General features: G+C 35.3%; 1 protein-coding gene across 2 annotated transcripts; it reads left to right on the forward strand.

The window, feature by feature from the left end:
* The first annotated feature begins 1,291 nt into the window (after window positions 1-1,291).
* Window positions 1,292-24,640, forward strand: LOC111372932 (vacuolar protein sorting-associated protein 18 homolog). Of its 2 annotated transcripts, none has more exons than XM_022995360.1 (24): window positions 1,292-1,363; window positions 1,562-1,810; window positions 2,225-2,437; window positions 2,531-2,670; window positions 5,534-5,629; window positions 6,778-6,845; window positions 6,953-7,054; window positions 7,135-7,276; window positions 8,429-8,572; window positions 8,658-8,777; window positions 8,943-8,999; window positions 10,910-10,969; window positions 12,405-12,512; window positions 17,867-18,009; window positions 18,299-18,377; window positions 18,659-18,721; window positions 18,901-19,031; window positions 19,775-19,880; window positions 20,413-20,601; window positions 20,997-21,224; window positions 21,597-21,752; window positions 22,556-22,717; window positions 23,469-23,588; window positions 24,044-24,640. In XM_022995360.1, exons 2-24 carry the CDS (start codon window positions 1,648-1,650, stop codon window positions 24,212-24,214), a joined length of 2,961 nt encoding a protein of 986 aa, XP_022851128.1. In that variant the 5' UTR covers window positions 1,292-1,363; window positions 1,562-1,647; the 3' UTR covers window positions 24,215-24,640. The 2 variants fall into 2 exon arrangements, with proteins under 2 accessions (XP_022851128.1, XP_022851127.1); XM_022995359.1 differs by lacking the exons at window positions 1,292-1,363; window positions 1,562-1,810; window positions 2,225-2,437; window positions 2,531-2,670 and adding exons at window positions 3,416-3,487; window positions 3,686-3,934; window positions 4,349-4,561; window positions 4,655-4,794.
* The last annotated feature ends 866 nt before the right edge of the window (window positions 24,641-25,506 follow it).

Consider the following 25,506-nt stretch of genomic DNA (forward strand, 5'->3'; position numbering starts at 1 on the left):
CAATAGAACTGATCACAGATCATAATGTGCACAGGTCACAGATCTAATGCAATCGGTCACAGGTCATTGCCAAAAAAGAAGAGAAAATAAAAAAATGTAGTTGGCGAAAAGGTGCGTGGTCACCGAAACAGTCAAAGAGGTCGTCGGAATGGGATAAGTCGCTGGAATAGTTATCGGAGCTGTCGCCGGGAAGTCGCCGAAAGTCACCGGAGTCGTCATCGGAGAAGCTGCCAAAGTTGTCACCGGAGGTGAGGTTGGATGGAGAGAGAAAGAGAAGGATTTGATGTGATGGGTGGATGGGTTCGGATAAGTAGATTAATTATACTATCTTATAATTAAATATTTAATAAATTTAATTATCACTTTATTTTTGAAAGATTTTTAGAAGTTCGTTAGTTTTGAATTGTGATTTTTAAATGGAGCATTTATGTGGCATTCCCTTATTTTACTCACTTCTGTCAAGGAAAATTCTGATTAAAATCAACACCCCTTCTTTTTTATAAAAATTAAATGCAAACATGGAAAACCTTAAGTGGAAGTGGACATTGTGCGCAATAATTCACTTATGGCAAATCGATTCAAAATGGATGTTTGAAATGGATTTCGGTGTTAGGGGTTCTTTTGAGTGTATTCTAGGTTTGTCAATTTGTAGCTGAAATCACAATGTGAAAAATGAAATGGATTTGAGGTTAGGGCTATGGTTTCTTTCTTTTTCTGTGGTAGTGTTGTTTTGATACGGGTTAACAGAAATACATTTTTTTAATTTAATGTAGGTTAGGGTTTATTTGGATGATTAGGCATCCAAGCGTACAACTTGCTGAACAATTTTAACTGCCATTTCACATTTTCGTCGTCCACGTAGATCCAATAATAGACGAAATTCATTTAGGGTGTGTTTGATTACATTTATTTTCCATGAAAAACATCAGTTTTCAACCCAAATCTCTATTTAAAGTGTTTGATTGCTATTTTTTTCATGGAAAACATTTTCCAACTTTTGAAAATATGTCTAATTTTCCTTGTTTTTAAGAAAAATATTTTCTTTGCGTAGAGGTGATTTTTATTTTCCACAAAAAATGAAAAATATTTTCTTTTCTAAGTGATATTTTTCATTTCAATCAAATATACTCTTAAATGACCATTTTAGTGCAATGGATTTAATTTCAGTGCCCATTGAAGCTTAGTAAAATCTATTACCAATGAAACATTTGACTCCACAAATTTATCGAAATAAAATATTCTATGTGTAAATTTAAAAATTTCCCCTAATTTTTGAAGGCAAATTCTCCTTCAAAATCGATATTCACGACATTATTTTTCCCAAATACCAAAACTCAAACAAGGGCTTAGTGCTAACTATGATTATGCCCCTATTTGATCCCCATTACATTAAATTCTATTACATTTCATTTTTCTCTCTCCTATTTTCAACCACACAATTTTTCATAAAATAATATTATACGTAAATCGAAAATTTTTCATTCTTTTTCAATCGCTAATTTTTCAAAAAAGTACTACTCTCCTCGTTAATTTTCCTAACTAATGGGAATCAAACAGGGGCTATATTTACAGCATTCGTTTAATTCCACGAGCTACAGAAGTAGAAGCTCATCTGCTTCAGATTTTGTGAATTATTAAGTTCGAGAAATGGAGCAGAGACGGCAGGTTTTCTCGGTGGACCTTCTAGAAAGGTACGCTGCTAAGGGGCGGGGAGAAATCACGTGTATGGCCGCCGGGAACGATGTGATTGTGTTGGGTACAAGCAAAGGCTGGGTCATTCGACACGATTTTGGCGTCGGCGATTCTTTTGGTACATATTGATTGCATTTTTCTGTACTATTTATTGTCATTGTGCAAATAATTTGAATATGTTTTTCTTCGTGTGTCCAAAATTTTGTTGGGAGATTTCCAATTGCTAAAGAAATTGAGCATTTTATCGCTTTTTATGTTTGCTTATTGAACAAGTACTAGTCAATTTATTTGTAATTTTTTTTTTTGCTAAATAGGGCAGCGAATTTATTGACCAAACGGTTAACAAATTGGGCTTGGGTGATATACCGATATTAATTGGCCAATAGTTTCATTAGCTGACCTTTTAATGCTACCACTGAACTGATTTGAATTCTGGGTTCATTTTTTATCCAATTGAAGCATTATGAATAGAATTTTAACTTTCCTCTCCGAATTTTATGTTTTGCCTATTTACGGGGTAATTTTTGAATAGATATCGATCTCTCTGCTGGTCGACCTGGGGAACAGTCCATCCACAGAGTTTTTGTGGACCCAGGAGGCAGCCATTGCATTGCTGTGGTAGTCGGCAATGGAACCTCTGACACATTTTACACGCATGCAAAGTGGACCAAGCCTCGTGTATTGAGCAAACTGAAAGGCCTTGTAGTGAATGCTGTTGCCTGGAATAGGCAACATATAGCAGAAGGTGAACTTGAGTGTTGCTTAATGTCTCCATGCTTGATTCGCATTCATATGTCAAAATTTGAGCAAAATAAGTGTATTTGCTATTGTTTTGCAGCTTCCACAAGGGAAGTCATTCTTGGTACTGACAATGGCCAACTTCATGAAATTGCTGTCGACGAGAAGGACAAGAAGGAAAAGTACATTAAGTTTTTATTTGAACTCAGTGAACTCTCTGAAGCTTTTACGGGTTTGCAGGTTCCAAGCACCTTTTCCTTTTGTTTTACCTTGTTGTCCCACTTCTTTTAACCTATTTAAACAAACTATTTGAAGTGTTGACAGTTACTTGTAGATGTGAGCTAAGAGTTAATCAAAACTGTGCTAAATTAAGAAATAGGCATGTCATTGGACATATGCCAATCCATAATAATTATTTATGCACATTCTTGTAAAGCTTGGGAATTCTTTTGAAATCCACAATTTTCTAATCTGAAAATCAACATCATCCTGGAAAACTCTGCTGATGTAACGAAGATTTTTGCCGCCCTTAAATCACTTGCATTTTTGAACCAATGCTGGGTTTCACTAAATGAAATGTTAAGAGTTTATCTTCAGGATGTGCAGTATATTATATTGGTTGGTTTTGGGTATAGGTTAGCGTGGGGAAACTGTCAGGAAAATCTGTTTGTTCTGCGGTTCTGGGAAATTTGGAGGGGAAAGCATGAGAGGAATTTTCAAGATTGATTCATACCAAGAGATATTGTCAGTGATTGGACTTCTCACAAAAAATGAAAAATATTTTCTTTTCTAAGTGATATTTTTCATTTCAATCAAATATACTCTTAAAGGACCATTTTAGTGCAACGGATTTAATTTCAGTGCCCATTGAAGCTTAGTAAAATCTATTACCAATGAAACATTTGACTCCACAAATTTATCGAAATAAAATATTCTATGTGTAAATTTAAAAATTTCCCCTAATTTTTGAAGGCAAATTCTCCTTCAAAATCGATATTCACGACATTATTTTTCCCAAATACCAAAACTCAAACAAGGGCTTAGTGCTAACTATGATTATGCCCCTATTTGATCCCCATTACATTAAATTCTATTACATTTCATTTTTCTCTCTCCTATTTTCAACCACACAATCTTTCATAAAATAATATTATACGTAAATCGAAAATTTTTCATTCTTTTTCAATCGCTAATTTTTCAAAAAAGTACTACTCTCCTCGTTAATTTTCCTAACTAATGGGAATCAAACAGGGGCTATATTTACAGCATTCGTTTAATTCCACGAGCTACAGAAGTAGAAGCTCATCTGCTTCAGATTTTGTGAATTATTAAGTTCGAGAAATGGAGCAGAGACGGCAGGTTTTCTCGGTGGACCTTCTAGAAAGGTACGCTGCTAAGGGGCGGGGAGAAATCACGTGTATGGCCGCCGGGAACGATGTGATTGTGTTGGGTACAAGCAAAGGCTGGATCATTCGACACGATTTTGGCGTCGGCGATTCTTTTGGTACATATTGATTGCATTTTTCTGTACTATTTATTGTCATTGTGCAAATAATTTGAATATGTTTTTCTTCGTGTGTCCAAAATTTTGTTGGGAGATTTCCAATTGCTAAAGAAATTGAGCATTTTATCGCTTTTTATGTTTGCTTATTGAACAAGTACTAGTCAATTTATTTGTAATTTTTTTTTTTGCTAAATAGGGCAGCGAATTTATTGACCAAACGGTTAACAAATTGGGCTTGGGTGATATACCGATATTAATTGGCCAATAGTTTCATTAGCTGACCTTTTAATGCTACCACTGAACTGATTTGAATTCTGGGTTCATTTTTTATCCAATTGAAGCATTATGAATAGAATTTTAACTTTCCTCTCCGAATTTTATGTTTTGCCTATTTACGGGGTAATTTTTGAATAGATATCGATCTCTCTGCTGGTCGACCTGGGGAACAGTCCATCCACAGAGTTTTTGTGGACCCAGGAGGCAGCCATTGCATTGCTGTGGTAGTCGGCAATGGAACCTCTGACACATTTTACACGCATGCAAAGTGGACCAAGCCTCGTGTATTGAGCAAACTGAAAGGCCTTGTAGTGAATGCTGTTGCCTGGAATAGGCAACATATAGCAGAAGGTGAACTTGAGTGTTGCTTAATGTCTCCATGCTTGATTCGCATTCATATGTCAAAATTTGAGCAAAATAAGTGTATTTGCTATTGTTTTGCAGCTTCCACAAGGGAAGTCATTCTTGGTACTGACAATGGCCAACTTCATGAAATTGCTGTCGACGAGAAGGACAAGAAGGAAAAGTACATTAAGTTTTTATTTGAACTCAGTGAACTCTCTGAAGCTTTTACGGGTTTGCAGGTTCCAAGCACCTTTTCCTTTTGTTTTACCTTGTTGTCCCACTTCTTTTAACCTATTTAAACAAACTATTTGAAGTGTTGACAGTTACTTGTAGATGTGAGCTAAGAGTTAATCAAAACTGTGCTAAATTAAGAAATAGGCATGTCATTGGACATATGCCAATCCATAATAATTATTTATGCACATTCTTGTAAAGCTTGGGAATTCTTTTGAAATCCACAATTTTCTAATCTGAAAATCAACATCATCCTGGAAAACTCTGCTGATGTAACGAAGATTTTTGCCGCCCTTAAATCACTTGCATTTTTGAACCAATGCTGGGTTTCACTAAATGAAATGTTAAGAGTTTATCTTCAGGATGTGCAGTATATTATATTGGTTGGTTTTGGGTATAGGTTAGCGTGGGGAAACTGTCAGGAAAATCTGTTTGTTCTGCGGTTCTGGGAAATTTGGAGGGGAAAGCATGAGAGGAATTTTCAAGATTGATTCATACCAAGAGATATTGTCAGTGATTGGACTTCTTTCTCTTTTTCATTTTGTATTGGCTTTTGGTTCGAGTACCATGAGGATTTTCTGTTGATGAACATGTAGTGAGATCATGTCGCAAAATTGTTGTAGTATTTGCTTCTTTTAAGAGAACTTTTTAATCCTCTATATGTACAAGTCTACATAGATATTAGATATTTTGTCCTCAAGATTAAAGCCACATGACAGCCTTCTAACTTTGTGTGTTTTGCAGATGGAAACAGCAAGCATAAACAATGGAACTCGTTATTATGTAATGGCTGTTACTCCCACCCGTCTTTATTCTTTTACCGGAATAGGCTCTCTGGATGTAAGTTTTTTACCAGTATCTAGTTAAAAATCCTTATGCACTTGGTTAGTGTATTAGATTAATCATAACCTCAGAATATTTAATATGTGTTTTTTTCTAAGGAATTATTCCTTCAACCCTGAGGGTAGCTCAGTGGTCAGGCCTTGGGTTTGCTCCCCAATGGTCATCAGTTCGAGTTTCTTCAGAGCCATTGAGGAGAGTACATAGTTGTAAACTTCAGGGTCCTGTGTGATTAGTTGAGGTGCGTGTAAGTTGGTTCAGACACTCATGGTCATTAAAAAAAAAAAAAAAAAAAGAATTATTCCTTCCACTTTCTTTGCACCTAGTACTTGTCCTGATGCTTTGAGGATGCACTGTATGAGGTTCTGATTAGCCTGTAATATTCTGCATTAATTATAACTTTTAGATGTGTTAAAGTTTTGCTGGCATCTCTAGAGTTTTATATTTGCATGGAACTTAGCTGTAATTATCACACATATTTTCCTTCAGAGATTGAAAATAGCTACACAGCAAATTTTTTGTTCCTTCTGTGTCAAATGTTTAATCATTTCTCTATTCTTTTAGCTACATGATATTCACTTTTGTAGCATAAGCCATTTCTTCTTCAGCATGAAAATGACTAACAATTCTTAATTTAGTTTGCTTGTAATGTTTTATGTCCGAGCGCTCGTATAGTTTATCTCATGTAAATAGTAAAATATGTCCACAATGGCAATCAAGTAGCTCTTGAGTATTTGTTTCGGACAACAAGTATCTGATCACATTCATCTTATTTTAACTCTCTAAGCCTCCTTTTCTTCAAAGCTGAGTATACATAATCTAGTTCTTGAGTTTTGGAACTTGGGTTCAGGGGAGAGTAGAAGTGTAATTGCTGATTGAGCCATATTCTAGTATTTTTTTTGAGTTATCCACCTGTGATTTCTTTGTACGACAATATCATCCATACTCTTAATCCTATTGTATTTTAATATAGAAGGTCTCTCTCCCCCACCCCCTCTCCCTCTATATTTCCAAACTTTTCATGGTGTCTAATTTTTCTTCCCCAGTCCTCACTTATATGATAAACTTTCTTAAAAGCCTTAGGCAATTTTTCCTATCAATAATGGCCGTTTATATTGAATGGTTTTTGACTTGTACTTTTTATGCAGTCTGTTTTTGCTAGTTATGTGGGCCGTGCAGTTCATTTTATGGAACTTCCTGGTGAAATTCCCAACAGGTAGTAAGAAAAGGATTGGGCGGTTCAGGGATTTCAGATTTTTAGGCAAGAATTGGGTTGTGCACTTATGAGTAACAAAGATGATGTTTGGTATATCCTTCTTGCAGTGAACTGCATTTCTTTATAAAGCAAAGAAGAGCAATACATTTTGCATGGCTATCTGGGGCAGGAATCTATCATGGTGGTCTTAATTTTGGAGCACAACGCAGGTGGATAATTAGAAGCCTGATTTCTACTACTTTCTCATGATTTAATTTTGTCACTAAGATTTTGGGGAACTGCATGGCAGTTCACCAAATGGGGATGAAAACTTTGTGGAGAACAAGGCTCTTTTGGACTATTCAAAACTAGGCGAAGGAGCTTCTGTTAAACCAAGTTCCCTGGCAGTATCTGAGTTTCATTTTCTTCTTCTTGTCAGAAACAAGGTTAAGGTGTGTAACCAGAACTCTTGTTGCTGCTTCCTTACCTAGTGATTTGAAGATCCATAAATACTTAATACCTGTTAAAAGTAGTACACCCACAACGGGCTGAGCTCACAACTGAGTTTCTGCTAAGATTAAGCTTGTTAAGTAGTACCAGTGGGGAGTCTATGAATGATAAGATAGATTAAATATTTTGGAAAAGTAAATTTACCGAGTTCTGTGGGTTTGCTAGTTGGTATTCCAGTCCTTCATGTTCCCCCCTTCATCTTTTCCATGTAGTGAACTTCAGGCGCAAATGCTATTAACCAGCTTTTAATTTGCATCTTCTTGCATCTTTAAAATTTGTAGCCTTCCAGACTATAAATTGCGTCCTGATGCGAATTAAATATTTATAACAAGATCAATTTCACCACTGTCTGTGGTATGTCATATACCCTTCTCAAAGATGTTACCACCGTACGTTTGTGCATGCTTAATATAATCCACCTAGTTTTGGATATTTCTTTATTCGAGAATCTTATAGAATGATTAGTTATTGGAAATCGATGTTTGTCCAAGAATGTATCTCCCAAAGGACATTCTCGCAGATATATACTGCAAAAGCTTTGGCTAACAGGACTATACCTTTTCTTCTGTAGCCGCTGGTAACAACTTCGCTTGCTATTTCTACAGATTCAAAGTGAAGCCTGAGTTTCGTTTGAGCTTGATTAAGAGCTGAAATCATTTTGTCACTTGGACACCCCTTCAAGCATTTGTGCTTTCTGATTTTAGAAGCTAAGCCAGCAGTATGCTATTGGCTTAATTGAAACTGGCTCTTTATTCGTTTAGCTTGGGCATTTTGAGACTTGGATAGGAAACCTACCTCTTTTAGACCTTGTTTGGCAACAAGTGTTTAAATTATGAACATATTTGGTCAAACCACTTTTAATCCACACATTAAGTACTACCCACATATCCACTACTCATTTCTATCTATTTATAATTTAAGTTGATTATAAACAATTCCTAAAAATGTGTTTAATGTATTCAAAAATCCACATAGACAGTTCATTGTTTCCCCATGTTGTGTATATTTGATGTGATTTGTGATAGTGAAAAAGGTTAATAATGCCTTTTTTCCTCTACCTAATAAGTTATTGCCATTTTTACAATATTTTGTAGGTTGTGAATAGGATAAGTGAGCTGATAGTTGAGGAACTTTATTTTGATCAAACACCTGATGCCGCTTCAAGGAGCGTTATAGGTTTGTGCAGTGATGCGTCTGCTGGGCTTTTCTATGCATATGACCAAAGTTCCATCTTCCAGGTCCAAATTTCTGGCATTATCCTTGATATCTGCTTGTCATGGTTCTATTGGGCATTAATTTACTGACTTGAAAGTGTTAATTTAGGTGTCCGTGAATGATGAAGGCCGAGATATGTGGAAAGTCTATTTGGACTTAAAAGAATATGCTGCAGCTTTGTCAAACTGTCGTGACACCATCCAAAGAGACCAAGTTTATCTCGTGCAGGTTAGCTTTCATATTTTTGCTAATAATGTTGTTTATGCTGATTTCTGTAAAAAGTTGCTTTGTCCTCGTCCTCTTTAATTCCATGAACCGTTGCCCTTGATTAATGTTAATTTCAGTTATGGGTTCTTGCATTTATGATTTATGACCCGAGATAATGTAATACAGGCTGAAGATGCTTTCAATACAAAGGATTTTGTCAGAGCAGCTTCCTTTTATGCGAAGGTGATTTTATCCTTTACTCACTTACTTATTCCTTGAACTAATCTTTCTAAAATGTGTCTTTTAGACAATTACTATGGCCCTGTTTGAGCTGCATTCTTTTAAAAAAATACATTTTTAAACGGTGATTTGACATCATTTCAATCACACATTCTTCTATAAAATAATATAATATTAAACGTAAATCCAAAATTTTTCCTCATTTTTTAACCATACATTCTCCATTAATCTACCATTCCAAAGTACATTATTTAAAATAATGTGGCTCAAACACACACTATATGCTGTATGACCACCTTTAGCATCACAGACTTGCATAAATATTTAGGGTTCCTTTACTCTTTTAGGACATTGATGCTGGTTGGCAAGAATGCCATCTACTTCAGGAGAGAATATAATTTCTGTTTCATTTTGACTGTAGTTTACCTGATAATACTGTACAAAGACTATGATAGTGATTGGCTCTTTTCATCCCTTATTCTCTCCGGTGTCCTCCAGACTATAACTAGACTTTCTAAATAGTCAAAAGAAGTCCAGTTGCAAAAAAAAAAAAAAAAAAAAACACCGTCTTGAGAAAATGTCATTTTCTTAATGATACACGATGTATTTTTCTATCAGAAAGCACTGGCGTTCTGCTTTCCTTCCTCTCTTGCTGTCTAATACATATTTTTCATCTTTAGAAGCAAGAACATCACATTTACCAATAGACTTGTTGACGTAGGATGCAATAGAACAATAATAAGAGAAGGGGAAAGGGAAAGGAAGAAGAGAAAGGAGAGGGAAAAGAGAAGAAGAGGTGGGAGATAGAAGGAGAGTTATAGAAAGGGGAGAGGAAATTGACAGATGGAAGAGAGAATTTAGGGAGAGAGAGTATCTTTATTTCATTATCAAAGTTGTTGTGTATTACAAAGCAAAATCCCCTTTTATATCGGGTTTAAACTAGTAGTAGGAAAACACTATAAAATCTATGAAATCAAACAATAATTATGTTTCTTCGAATAATTATCAAAGTTGGAAACTAAATTAAATAATGACTCTATAAGATTCCCATCACTTGCATTGCAGAATTGGTCACTCCCTACCCCATTACGGTCTAGCATGATTTTTACCAAAAGCCAAATTACTACCAGCCCTCAACTGTCATCAATGTTCATCCTCTCCAATCAAACGCGTTATGTATGTCATAATTCATAAGGCTGCCATTTCAGAGCTGCTGTAATTCCTATATTGCGTAAAGCTTGAACAAGTTCCTTCAAGAATACTTGACTCACGACTGCCGAGTAAGCTCATCAAGTCATGAGCACAGGTTGAAAAATGCAATTATCAATGTTATAATTTCACTTTGTTATATTAAAATAATTGATGACATCACCAGTATGCCCGAGTATTCTTTATAACAACAGAAACAGGACTTAGATGCAAAATGATGAATTCGTTTGAACATGGTTTAGGCAAACTTGTCCCCTCTGAGGTACAGAACCCATACGCTGAAATAGTAATTATAAAGAAACACTAATTGCTCAAAAAGGTGGGAGTTTCCCTTTTGGTGAACTGGTTGATGGTAAGATAACCTCAAGAAAGAGCATTCTATTGTTTAAACTTAATATGCCTTGAAATTTTTCATTACCTGATATATATTGCTTCTATGTGAAGTGAAAACTCTGGTTAAGTAAATGTAAGGACACCACATTACAAAAGAGTTGCATAGAAGGAACTGTTTACTTGAGCATCGATGCTCTTGGAAAGATATTTCTTTTGTTCTCTATTTTCTTTCCATTTCATTATTCCTGTTTGTATTGCTGCTTAAAAAGTACCATTCTATTGGAAGGTGGAGAGGGAACAAAGTAATCTAGTTAGTACTTATTACTTGGCAGAAAAGGACATTCTTGTAACACAATGAATACTTTTTGCAGATTAACTATGTATTATCATTTGAAGAGATCACTTTGAAGTTTATCAGCATAGGCGAACAGGTAACAACAGTTTTTCCTCCGATATTTTTGGACTAATTATTAGCAGTTTCATTGTGGTCAGGTACTGAGAGAAAATATAAATTCTGCTATTTTGGCAGTTTTTCAAGTAGTCACCCATCCATGTCATAATTATTTGTGAATGATGTTTTCCAATTACTGTTTTTTTCCAACTTCTCGTTTTTCACCCTTCATGCTAATATTATAGAAGAGTCAGCCAAAACTTAACCATTTGAATATAGTGGGAATTGATGTTCTTCTCCTATGCTTTATTTACTTTTGCTCATGATAAAATTTGTCTGTGATCAAGTACCTTTAATCAAGTATTGTTCCTGTGCTGTTGTCATCACGCCTACTTTCTTCTACTTAGATAATCCTTGTTCCATCAATTCAATGCCGTTCCGTGTACTGAGATTATAGAGCTGGTTAAATTGCTTTCTCTATGCCTCTTTGAATCCTGAGAATTGAACCTATTAGTCTGTTTTTAAGATTTTCTGTAAGAGGGCTCTCTGCATTATTGTATCCAATTTAGATTATGTTGTTGCCATTTATTTGTTCTGGAGGTGATATTTTGCTAAATTACACGAGCTTTAACATTCTACTTCACATGCACGCAACCCAGAATTCCACACAAGAATTAAAAGAACTGTGTGCAACAATGAAATGGCCAAGACACACGTGCAACTTTGGCAAAACTATTGACAAGAAGCAATCACTTAGCGAGTGTGTGATAATTGCGTACGATATGTAATGCATCAATTGCTTATTAGATTAACTAACTCCGGTATACTCATAGCTTTGAATTGAAGCATGGCAACGTAAATTATTGAGATCAACCAAAATTGAAGCGAAAATAATGAATTTCTTCATCAAACTGTAAAAGTAGCTTGTCAATCTGAGGAGAGAGATTATCTCCAAGAAATTATTTTTGCAGCTGCATTGAATCACATCATGTGTTCTGAACCAGTTTGATGGCTTTCCGCTGTGCTCATTATTTGTCTCGAGTGTTGAACTTCTAGTCTCTGGTGTAGAACACACAAGCTGATGTGCATACTGTAGTAATTCTATCTTGATTTCTTCCAAATGTTGCATGTGACTTTTATTTCATTCTCTAATTGGATTGAAACTCCATGCTTCCTTTTCCTGAACTTTCTGCTTGTTTATTTGCTTGGAGTTGAATATATTGAGTTGATTATTTATATTATTGTAAACTTTTGATGTTTTCTATGCTCCTTCTCATGTTCACCATGATGAGCTTAATTTTCTCCATATGATATAAACTTAAAATTCTGCTACTTATTGGATCTACAGATACAGTCTTGCTTTATTCACGCGAATCCCAGTGTAAATGTATCAAACATGTGATTAATGGAACTATCCTTGATGACCCTAAGATAACAATCCAGCTGTCTTTTCTAATGTTTTCACAAACATGCAGGATGCTTTAAAAACCTTCTTGTTACGGAAGCTTGATAATCTTGCGAAGGATGACAAATGCCAGATCACAATGATTTCCACTTGGGCAACTGAGTTATACTTAGATAAGGTGTGGATGTTGCATATTTTTCTTGGACTAACAACTTCATTTCTCTTTGTAATTAGGAGAGGAAAAAAATAATTTCTCATACTTACATTAAGAGACAGTACATAGATATATACATACAACAGGAACTCTAGATTAGGAAGGATCCTAATTAGGGATTTCTATAATTAAAGTAAAATATATTTCACAATCAGTATATTCTATAACACTCTTCCTTGAGCTAGAGCATAGATATTAATCATGTCCAGCTTGTTACAAATATAATCTACCCAAATCCCATTTAATGCCTTTGTGAAAATATCTCCTAGTTGTTTTCTAGTTTTCCCATATTATGTAGAGATTAAATTCTGTTGCACCTTTTCACGAACGAAATGACAGCCAATCTTAAAATGCTTAGTTCGTTCATGGAATACAGGATTAGAAGCAATATGAAGAGCAGCTTGATTATCACACCACAACTTTGTTGGTATTGAAACTTTAATGCTAACTTCAATTAAGAGTTGATATATCCATACTATCTCACATTGATTGTGCCATAGCTCTATATTTTGATTCTGCACTGGATCAGGACACAACATTTTGTTTCTTACTTTTTCACAAGACCAAATTTCCTCTAACAAAAACACAATAGCCGGTAGTTAATCTTCAGTCAATCTTTGAACTTGCCTAATCTGTATCTGAGAAGCATTCGATGTGGGTATGTCCATGATTTCTGTACGGTATCCCAATATCAAGACGAGTTACTATAAGATAGTTGAATTTTCTAACCAGTCTTCTATACTTCTCAGGATCTTCAAATAGGTCACCATCTTTGGTAAGTTGCAAATTAGGAAGCATTGGAGCGCTACTTGGCTTAGCTCCCAATTTTCCCGTCTCAGTTAATAAGTCTAGTACATATTTTCTTTGAGATAAAATGATACATTTCTTGCTTCTTGTCACCTCAACTCCCAAGAAATATTTCAACACCCCTAAGTCTTTTGTGTGAAGTTAAGTGTGAAGAAAGGACTTCAGAGATGAAATTCCCATAGTATCACTGCCAGTAATAACAATATCATCAACATACACAACAAAAGGAATAATGCCGGATTCAGACTGTTTGTAGAAAATTGAGTGATCAGACTTGCTCTTTGCATTCCAAACTTTTCCGCTGCCTGATTGAATTTCCAAACCACGCACATGGACTCTGTTTCAAATCATATAAGGATCTTCGAAGGTGACATTTTTCACATTCCCCTTGAGCAACAAACTCAGGTGGTTGCTTCATATAAACTTCCTTCTGGAGATCGCCACGTAAGAAAGCATTTTTGATGTCAAATTGATGTAAGAGCCAATTATGTGTAGTTGCCATAGAAATGAACAATCGAACAGACGTTAATTTAGCGATAGGGGAGAGTGTCAAAGCAATCCATACTATAAGTCTAGGCATCCACAAGACGATCTTTAAGTCTAGCCATTGATCCATCATGATTTACTTTGACTGCAAACACCTCCGGACATCCAATAGCCCTTTTTCCCTGCAGGTAAATTTACTAAATCCCAAGTACCATTAGCGTCTAAACCGTTAATCTCCTCTACCATAGCATTACGCCAACCAGTATGGGATAAGACTTCCTAAACAGTTTTCGGAAGGGTCACAAAGTCTACGGAGGCAACAAATGAGCAAGAAGAAGAGGACAAGTGATCATAAGAAAAAAGGATAAAATGAGATAAGTGCATTGATGTTTACCTTTACGAAGAGCGATAGGTAGATCAAGATCGTTGGACACTGGATCCGATGTCGAAGAAGGTTTAGGTGCTGAACATGCATTAGGAGGGTCTCGTCTTCTGGAATAGACCTGACCAATAAGTGGGGTGGTATGGTAGCAACAGTTGTATGAGTAACATTAGTTGATTGATATGTGGCATGATAAACCAACAGATCATCATCATTCCCCTTATTAAAAGAAGTGTAAGTTGTGGGGAAGAAAGGAATATGTTTCAGAAATAACATCAGTTGACACAAGATACTTGTTAAGATTTGGACAGTAGCGTCGATAACCCTTTTGGAGATGAGAGTAACCCGGAAAAAATATTTTAAGGATTTGGGATCTAATTTAGTTATCTGGGGACGAACATCACGAGTATAACAGGTACTACCAAATATCCTTGGTTCAATAGAAAACAAGGGTTTAGTGGGAAAAATGACACTATAAGGAGCCTTACTATGAAGAACAGATGACGGCATTCGATTAATCAAAAACCAGGCTGTGGAGACTACATCAGCCTAGAATTGTTTATGAACATGCATTTGGAACAAGAGTGCCCAAGCTGTCTCAAGAAAGTGTCCATTTTTTCTTTCAGCCACACCATTTTGAGAAGGGGTTGTCAACGCATGAGGATTGATGAAGAATACCATTTTGAAGCTTATAAGTCTGAAGGGAATTGAAAAAATATTCTTTGGCATTATCACTTCTCAATGTATGCGTAGAAAAATTAAACCGTGTTTTAATTTCAGCACAGAAGGCACTAAAATGAGAAAACAATTCAGAAAGATTCTTCATTAAATAAAGTCAAGTCACACTAGAAAAGTCGTCAACAAAAGTAATAAAATATCGAAATTCAGTTTTGGACACAATAGGGCAAGGGCCCCAAACATTGGAATGAACTAACTTAAAACGAGAACTAGCTCTTTTATTGACTCGAGGGACTGAGGACAGACAATGATGTACTCACAATTTAAAGATGACACATTCTGAAATTGAGGACATAATTTCTTCAACAAAGGTAGAGATGGATGTCCTAACCGACAATGTGCTGCAAAGGGAGTTAAGATACCGGAACATGCAATAGACTTAGGCACCTGGGTATCCACAGTATAGAGACCGCCTGATTCATGTTCTTTACCAATAATCTTCTTTGTCATAAGATCCTGAAAAAGACAGTAATTAGGAAAAAGTGAGACACAGAAGTTTAACGTTCGCGTAAGTTTTCTCACAAACATCAAATTAAAAGAAAGTCGTGGTAAACTTAAGACAGAGTATAAGGGAATTAATGGAGTTGGATTAATACTTCCAGAACCGAAAACAGAAGAAGTAGAACCATCTGCTAAAGTAACATTGAAAGGAGATGCATGTGATTGAAAAGTAGAGAAGAGACTACGAGTACTTGTCATATGATCTATGATACCAGAATCAGTGATCCATTTTGAGGAAGAAGAGAGGAGACATGTATTAGGTTTACCTGTCTCAGCAATGGCAGATGTAGAGTGAGATGAGGTTTTCAATGCTTCTTGGTACCGAGTGAATTTGGCAAATTCATCTGTAGAAATTGTAATGGTTTGCTTAAAGGACGAGATGGTTGTAACAGAAGCAGCTGCAATATGAGCTAAGTGAGACTTCATAGATTTAGTGTGCAATTTTCGACAAGAGTATTTGGTATGACCCGGCTGATGACAGTAGTAGTAGACAACTCCATTATGATTTCGATTGACTCGACTACTTGTACCCCCCGCCTGTTGTGTTACTTCTGCTACTGCGATTGATAAGAGTAATAGAAAGCCGAAGAAATGAAGCAACAGAAGCACTGAAATTTATACGAAGTGCTCTAGTAAAAGTTTCTTGCAGAGATGGAATCTCAACATTGGAGAGAACCTAGGATTTAGCAGTTTCAAACTGAGAATTAAGGCCAGCTAGAAAACTCATCATAGCCATTTGCTTCCGTTGAGCTTGCTGAACTTTCACATCTGCACTAAAAGGTAATAAGACATTCAATTCTTTATAAGTCTTTTTCAAATTCATCAAACAAGCTTGAAGAGATTGATCGTGTTTGACACGGTAAAAACCTTTACAGATTTCATAAATACGTGATGCGTTTCCTTTTCCAGAGTATATAAATTCTAAATATTCCATTAATTCCTTAACATTCTCACAGTGATTAATTGGGCTGACTATTTTCGCGTCAATGGAATTACGGATTTGTAAGAATAATCGGGCATCATCTCTTAGCCATGTCTGGCGAGTATTATCCGTTGGTGGATTTTCGGTAAGGTGATTGTCCATATAAATACTCCGCAAATAAACTCAAACTGTCTTACTCCAATCAAAAAAATTTGGACCTATTAACTTATGTTCCGTAATTTTGGACATTACTGGAATGACATCAGTCATAACTAAATTCTTTTGTTTCTCAGCCATAGACAGCAACCACAAGATCCAAGTAACAAATCAAAGAGGTAGCTCAAAAGACACTATCCCAAGTCCAACAAATAATAGCCCAAAATAATAGACCCAAATCGCAAATTAATTGGACAATTTAATTAAATTACAGCCCAATTAAATTAGTCTAACAACTTACGGAAGCCAAAAGAAAGCAGCCCAACAACTAAAGTCCAAACAAAATGATATATCCCAGTAAAAGAAATCCAAACCAAAGCCCAACAAAGCCCACAAACAATTCTGACAACTCAGAAGAGATGGTACATATATAGACATACAACAGGAACTCTAAATTAGGAAGGATCCTATTTAGGGATTCCTATAATTAAGGTAAAATATATTTCACAATCGGTATATTCTATAACACTCTTAATCCTGTCCCCATCGAGTAAATTGGTATTTGGTACCATAAATTGTTGAATTTTTGGTTAGTTGCTCTACCTCTTATGCAAAATATTCCACCTCTTATGCAAAATATTCCACTGTTGGTATGTAGTAAAATTCAAGTTTCTTGACAAGGATGCGATAATTTGTTCTCTGTCAAGGCTACTTCTTGAGAATCTAAGAGCTTCCATCATAAGTCTTTTAAATTGCAGATATGGTAATGAACTTGAGATTTTGATGCTGCTTATACATAGCCTTGGCTGCCAAACCTTCAATTGTCACTTCTGTGGCATAGCACACTTTTCTGCTAGTTCAAGGGAATATAGTGGATTCCGAGAATTTGAGTCTAATTGTGAATAAGAAGAATGGAGAAAAAGAAATCCTTGCATTTACTTGACCAGGATTAGCTATTATATCATTGCCAAGACTGAATCCTTGTTTTATAAAATATTCTATATTTGTTGCATTTTTACTGACATCTTGGATGAATGATGAACATACGGAACAAAATTTGCTTTCTGGTGGATAGGAATAATAAAATCCAAGAAAACCAGGACCTAATTGTGGAGGTGGTCATCCGCGGGCACCAAGGAGACTAGTTTATTGTCAATGTTGGCCGCATTGATGTGCAGGATATTGTATATATGTCTGCCTGATGAAATTTCTGATAGGAAATTTGGCATCTGTTACTGGCTTTCCAATTTCTCTCACTTCTACTAATGAGTCTATGTGCATGAAGAATTCGTATATAGCCATTTATTTTCCATGTTCTGTTATCAGATGAATCGGCTACTTTTGGAAGACGATACTGCATCTGAGAATAGTAGTTCAGAGTACCAATCGATTATTAAGGAGTTTTGCGCCTTTTTGAGTGACAGCAAGGATGTATTGGATGAGGCAACAACCATTAAGCTGCTAGAAAGGTTATTCCTGTTGTAGTTAGTTTTGTCTTATTTTAGCTTCTTACATATTTCTCTTGAAATGTAAATCATGGATAAGAGGAAATTTAATAATTTGTTAAAAGTTGCTTAGCCTCTAATGCTTCCCAACTTTGTGTGGATAAGACTTGTCTATAAAACAAAACTTTATTTTTGACACATTTCTAAATTTTACGTTTACGTTTTTATGTCAGAAGTCACATTTTAGATTCCTTGGAAATACGCTGACCAAAAGATCTCTGTATTTAAACATGTTTATTATGATTTCTTGCAGCTATGGTAGGGTTGATGAATTGGTATTCTTTGCTAGTCTTAAGGAGCAACATGAGATTGTGGTCCATCATTATATTCAGGTGCTTCTTTTTCCCCCCACTTTCTTCTAATGCCATCATAATTCTAAATCTTTCAACTGCTGTTTTCTTTATTTCTTGATCATATGCTTCTTCATGTGCCCGGCATAGTTATCATTGATTGATTTATTGCATCCTCTAGTGCCAATATATTCATTTTACCTTTCAGCATAATTTATTGCTTCTCCAATGCATGATACTTCAAGACATCATTTATTTAGCCACAGTTATTCTTTAGTAATTTAAGTCAATACGATTTTGCTGACTTTTTATTTTGTAAATAGCTGGGAGAAGCAAAGAAAGCACTGCAAGTTCTTCAGAAACTTAATGTTCCCATAGACCTTCAGGTATGGGCTAATGGAAAATTTACTTCCAAACTATTTTCCATCAGCACTCTGCACTACAAGTACTGTAACCTCCTTCCCATGATGTCTTTGCTTGAGCTGGTTCATTATGTATGCTAGTAGGCTCTCTCCAGAATCTGTATATTATTATTGAAAGATGATTAGTTCATCCTATTTTGCAGTACAAGTATGCCCCAGACCTTATCATGCTTGATGCATATGAAACTGTAGAATCATGGATGATTAGGAAAGACCTGAATCCAAGGAAGCTCATTCCTGCAATGATGCGTTATTCAAGTGAATCGCATTCAAAGTAACTTTTATCTCTACTTAGTTTATTTTGCTTTCTTTTTCTTTGATAATGGGATAGACCATATACTCTTGCTGTTGCATTGATGATTGGAAGTCTAAAACTCTTCACACTTATATTGCATTGGTTAGTGTAAGAAAATTGAGGACTCTCTGCAATTATACTTGCGTTAGCTTTAGGACAAGTCCTTCACTTAGGCTGACTTCTAGTTTTCAACTCAAAAATTTCACTGCAGCTGTATCTTTCTCATATCGAGATCTTAAACTAGTATTGTTGATATGTTGCTTGTTGTCAGAACTCTCGATGAATAACATAAATGTACAAAGGACCAAGACCAGTATAATTAGTACTGCTGCAGATCTGATATCAAATAAAATTAGTTTCAATAAAATGACAATTAAAAGGTCTGGAGAAAAGTAATGCAAGTAAAATAAATTTTTGGACTGAAAATACTGAAGGACTAAGATTTCCATAGATACAACCCTTTTACCTTCTGTCTTAATGGGCTTGGTTTGAATGTGCCGTAAAAATAGGATTAATGGGTTTGATCTTTTGCTTTATTGAGTTAGTTTGAGCAGCATTGAGTTGATTATAAGCAAGTAAAGTTCATTCTTTACTTGACTAGGAAATAGTATACGTTATACCATCAGATATTATCCACTATTAATTCGAATCTTTTGGTGGAATTATTATTAATTTTTTTATTTTTGATCAATTGATGAATGTTTATTCTGCCAAATTTTCAGAAATGAAACTCATGAAGTAATAAAATATCTGGAGTATTGTGTTCATCGTTTGCAGAATGAGGATCCTAGTGTTCACAATTTGTTGCTCTCATTGTATGCCAAGCAGGTTTGTTTTGCTCAGTATACTTTCTGCATGTCTTGTTAACCACGTAATCATGCGTTTTCTTTCTCTACCATCTTTTTGTTATTATAGATGTTAAAATCATCCTCAAAATTTTTTCACTGGGAATTTCCATATTTTCTCTGAGAAACTTCACAGTATAGTGATCTGATGTAATTTCCATTTCTTTTCCTCAAACTAAAGGCACCTAGAGTCCTTGTCAATCATAACTTTAAGTAAGGACGTATTTGAAAATGAAATAAATATTTTGATAAGGTTCATTCTGTGTGGGCGTTCCATTAAGTAAATGAGGACATATTTTCCTATACATTATCTTAATAAACATTTTTTGTGCTCTAATTGTGGCATAAAAGTTTTTCATGATTTGTTGATATAGTAAATGCAACCAATAGAAACCATTCATCCGCATTGAACCATATTCCAAACTCTTGATGCATTCATTCACAAAAAGAAAATAATATAGAGATCATAGTTCCACCTCTTTTTTTCAATGTTCATGTCCCTATTCATTTCTTAGGAGGATGAGAGTGCTCTTCTGCGTTTTCTGCAATGCAAGTTTGGAAAAGGGCGGCCCAATGGTCCTGAATTCTTCTACGATCCAAAATATGCATTGCGCCTTTGTCTCAAGGAAAAACGGATGCGCGCCTGTGTCCATATATACAGCATGATGTCTATGCATGAAGAAGCAGTTGCCCTGGCTTTGCAGGTAAGAGCTTCAAATTGACAGGTATTCAGTCACTGGACTTGAATTACCTACAAACAATAATTTGAACATGTTGACAATGCTATTTATGTTAAAAGGGTCAACTCTCCTGTTCAATATTTATAGAGATAAAGTTCGTAATGCACTAAAATTTTTATATTTGCATGCACACAAGCTGACTTACACAGGTGGTGGCAGTATGTAACAGATTATTTCTAGAATTCTCTCTTTATTCTCCTATGGTTGACTGTTTATGACGAGCTTTCATATCATATCAGGGTTCACTCCAGAATTTGTTAAGATGTCAAACATCCATTTTGTCGTTCACGTGTTCACGTATTTGTATTCAATGCACACACACATATTCAAGTGTCCAGAAATTTCATCCAATGCAATAGGTCGATCCAGAGCTTGCTATGGCTGAAGCTGATAAGGTTGAAGATGATGAAGATTTGCGGAAAAAACTTTGGCTTATGATTGCCAAGCATGTCATTGGACAGGAGAAGGGAACGAAAAGGGAGAACATCCGAAAGGCAATAGCATTTCTCAAGGAAACTGATGGACTTTTAAAGATTGAAGATATTTTACCCTTTTTCCCAGATTTTGCGTTGATTGATGATTTCAAGGTATGTTTCTTTCTTTTAGTTTTTCTGTTCAGATTCATTACATGATGGTTGTGCATTATTGTGTTCCATCTTTGGTTTGTTTCTTTCATGTGCTGTTTGTAAACATTCTCATCAATGTTATTGGTCCAGCCAGAATCCAACTTCAGAAAGTTTTAGTAACCAGCCTTCATGTCATTCTTATTTTCTATTTGAGGGAGAGTTCATTGCATGGACATCTGATCAACATCTATTTAATTTCTATGGATCATTGTATTTCTTTCGACTGGCTCAAGCATTAGTTATTATCACATCAATATAAATGATGACTTTTATCCTTGCTATGGCTTAGACTAGTTTTCAGTTGTCTCTAGCTTAAATTTCCTCAAATTGTAGGAGGCAATCTGCTCATCATTGGAGGATTACAACGAGCAAATTGAGAAACTCAAAGAGAAGATGAATGATGCTACCCGTGGTGCAGACAACATTAGGAATGATATCAGTGCACTTGCACAACGATATGCTATCATCGATCGTGACGAGGAATGTGGGGTAATGATCTCCTGATGTTTATTCCTTTATGATTTGTACAGTCTCAGTAGTGCATCTGTATCAAATTTTAATATATATGCTTGAGTTTCCCTTCATTATGTTATCTTTATCTCTGTCTATTACATAGAATCAAGGGTCCCGATTATTTTAGGAAAATTGACCATTCAGTCTTGTGAACTATGCTTAAAAACTTAGTTTGCTGGCCTTGGATATTCTCTTCTTGTTTCTCAAGGATTCTGGGTCTACTTGATAATCTATTTTAAGCTGTTGAGATCTTGTTACCTGTGATTTTCTGGTTAAAATCAGTTATCTTTATCTCTGTCTATTACATAGAAGCAAGGGTCCCGATTATTTTAGGAAAATTGACCATTCAGTCTTGTGAACTATGCTTAAAAACTTAGTTTGCTGGCCTTGGATATTCTCTTCTTGTTTCTCAAGGATTCTGGGTCTACTTGATAATCTATTTTAAGCTGTTGAGATCTTGTTACCTGTGATTTTCTGGTTAAAATCATATTTGTGATTTTTACAACTTTATGTGAATTTTGGGTTTGAGTGTCATCATCCATTTTATCCCCGTATAATCTCTATGGTTGCCTGGTATTTTTTTTTTCCTGATCTGGTTAAAATTACTTGTACTTGCTTTCCTTGAGCTTTTACTCTTTTTGCTACCAAGTTTGCTGGTGTGAAGTTACCAGTAGGGACCTACCTATCTATAATCCTTCTTCATTTTCCTGCTAATTTGAGATCCATTTGTGTATTTTGTTTCCCTATTTATATGCTCACGTTCACAGTATGTTTATCAGGTTTGTCGGAAGAAAATATTAAATATGACTGGCAGCTACCCGATGACGGGGGTTTACACATCAGTTGGATCAATGGCTCCTTTCTATGTTTTTCCATGTGGACATTCCTTCCATGCTCAGTGCCTGATTGCCCATGTCACTAAGTGCACTACTGAAGCTCAAGTAAGTTCTGGAATGTATAGGAGTTCCCGGCTTAAATACCTTATTATTTGAACTTTCCTTGTTTTGAGAATAACGGTGACCATTTTACTGAATTTAAACATTTCTACTTTTCTGAAAAATTAAAGATAAATATTTTTCTTGAACATCCTCAAATTGTTCCTATCTCACACATAGTTATGGTTAAAAGAAAATATTGCTCTTTAGACTAGAAAAATTATAAGCGGACCTTCTTTTCACCACAATGCTTTGATACATGATCCATAGACTACCTGAAGAATCCTGTTTTTAATCATAGTAATTTAAGTATTTCTTTCAATATATATGCGCAGTAAAAGTGGATTTATGTTGCATTTGCACCCTAATTTAATTCTTTTAGCACTGTACTTAGAGATGCAAACATGAGGCTACTTTAATTGCCAAATGAGATATTAAGCAAGGTTTTAAGCATAATGAATACCTTTTTCGACTCGGAATCATGCATCCATTTTTGTGGAAGTATAAGCTGACACCACACCAAATTAAACTGCATAATAACATATTAATTTCTTATATTCTCAAATCACCACATTGAAGAGGGACTTGGAAAATCAGATATCTGCGTATATTAACTAATAATCAATTGCAGATATTAACTATTATGTACAAGGTTTCTGTTTAAATTAGTGGATTCTTTTGTTTGAAAGTTTGTTGGCATTATCCCATGGACTAAAGATATTTTCTGCCATAATCTCATTTGGATGATTATCCACAGGCTGAATATATATTGGATCTCCAAAAGCAGCTGACTCTTTTAGGTAATGGATCGAGGAAGGAAATGAATGGTAGTTTATCTGAAGTCGAACCAATTACGAGCATGACTGCTGGAGATAAGGTCTGAATTACATTTCATACTTCAGACACTGTTCTAGGCAGTGTGAAATAAAGTATGTTTGGTAGTGCTTTTAATTTGGAGGTCCTATGGAATGTATGGACAAAAAGTATGTTTGACTAGGAATATGAAAACAATGAAAAAGCTTGTTGATTGACTTGTTTGCATTATCAAATTGGGGTCCAAACTTCTCGATATTAACGAACACCTTGTTGAAATTAATTCATCTTACCGATTACAAAAATCTTGTAACCGAATTCACATTTTTCATAAATATTCCATCTAAAAGTTCTTTAATATTAAAATTTTCTATTTAATATTATTTGTGTGGCACACACAATTCCCATGCCTCAGATTAACTAGTACTTCAGAATGCACAGTGTTTCACTTAAATTATCCATTAAATGTGGTTTTTTGTTGGCATATAATGTAATATTTGATGTATATATGATGTGCAGATCCGATCACAGTTGGATGATGCCATAGCCAGCGAATGCCCGTTTTGTGGTGACTTGATGATCCGTGAGATATCGCTGCCTTTCGTTCTTCCAGAAGAAACAGAGGTGGCATCTTGGGAGATAAAACCAACTAACCTTGGAAATCAAAAGAGCGTATCTTTAACTGTATAATGAAAGCTTTGAACAAGCCTTGAAAGGGCATGTTACCGGGTTACAAGTGCTTCAAGTCAATGGAAGTACTTCATACTTGAGTCGTATTGCATGTGTTTGTATTGTCTGTGAAAAGGCATACGTCCCTATTCGTTAAAAATAATGTATATATTGGTCTTGTTTGTTGTTGGTGTTGCGCTGGTTGCCTTTCTTTTTCCGAGTGGTATCACTTCTACTCCTTCAAAATTGTATCACGTTTTAGTGTGCTTTCACCATACTAAAAAAGAAGCTAGTTTGGTATAAGGTGCAGTTTTTAGGAGATGTCTGTACCATTTTTGTGAAGTTTCTCCTTGCAGTGAGGTTAGTGTGTGTCGGAAATGTACTTGTAGGGGATTTGTTATATATTCACTCGTTCGAAACTTCAAAGAAACTCCATTTCATTGAACATGAATTTTCTTTTAAAGTCCATCATGTCATTCCATCTTCGAAAAAATGAGTACCGTATATTGTCGTAGTGTGTTTATAGAGAGTAAATATAATAAACATGAATCTAGTGTTCCTTTCTTTTTTTTTTCTTTTTTTAATAGTAATAGTGTATAGTGCTATCCTGAACATGCCATAGTAGGATAGCAACCTGCTATTAGCAGCACAAGCAATCAAATGGTTTGTTGGATGCCAAGTCAGATGCAGCAGAAACATAAATTAAAGTCGCAACAAAACTCGAGTTAGACTTTATTGAGTCCTGATAATTTCTGGTAAGTCATAGATTAGCAAAAACTGAAAGCTAAGGCAACCAAAGTAAAATGAAAAAGAAAAGAAACCCAAGATGACCTTGTTGGTAGAGTCAAGTTACTCAAAAGATGATCGTCGACCTATTTAATTTTTTTCTTTTCTTTCTTTCTTTTTTTTTTTTTTTTTTTATTTTTTAGAGAAGAGAGATTATCTCCAAGAAATTATTTTTGCAGCTGCATTGAATCACATCATGTGTTCTGAACCAGTTTGATGGCTTTCCGCTGTGCTCATTATTTGTCTCGAGTGTTGAACTTCTAGTCTCTGGTGTAGAACACACAAGCTGATGTGCATACTGTAGTAATTCTATCTTGATTTCTTCCAAATGTTGCATGTGACTTTTATTTCATTCTCTAATTGGATTGAAACTCCATGCTTCCTTTTCCTGAACTTTCTGCTTGTTTATTTGCTTGGAGTTGAATATATTGAGTTGATTATTTATATTATTGTAAACTTTTGATGTTTTCTATGCTCCTTCTCATGTTCACCATGATGAGCTTAATTTTCTCCATATGATATAAACT

Source organism: Olea europaea, unplaced genomic scaffold (assembly GCF_002742605.1).
Source record: "Olea europaea var. sylvestris unplaced genomic scaffold, O_europaea_v1 scaffold1049, whole genome shotgun sequence".
Classification (NCBI taxonomy): Eukaryota; Viridiplantae; Streptophyta; class Magnoliopsida; order Lamiales; family Oleaceae; genus Olea; species Olea europaea.

Bases quoted from the DNA above. Each gene is read 5' to 3' on its own strand.
- LOC111372932 (XM_022995360.1), top strand. From the start codon at position 1,648: ATGGAGCAGAGACGGCAGGTTTTCTCGGTGGACCTTCTAGAAAGGTAC. The intron at 22,718-23,468 runs GTAAGTTCTGGA...GATTATCCACAG, and splicing joins AGTGCACTACTGAAGCTCAA to GCTGAATATATATTGGATCT. The intron at 23,589-24,043 runs GTCTGAATTACA...TATGATGTGCAG, and splicing joins GCATGACTGCTGGAGATAAG to ATCCGATCACAGTTGGATGA.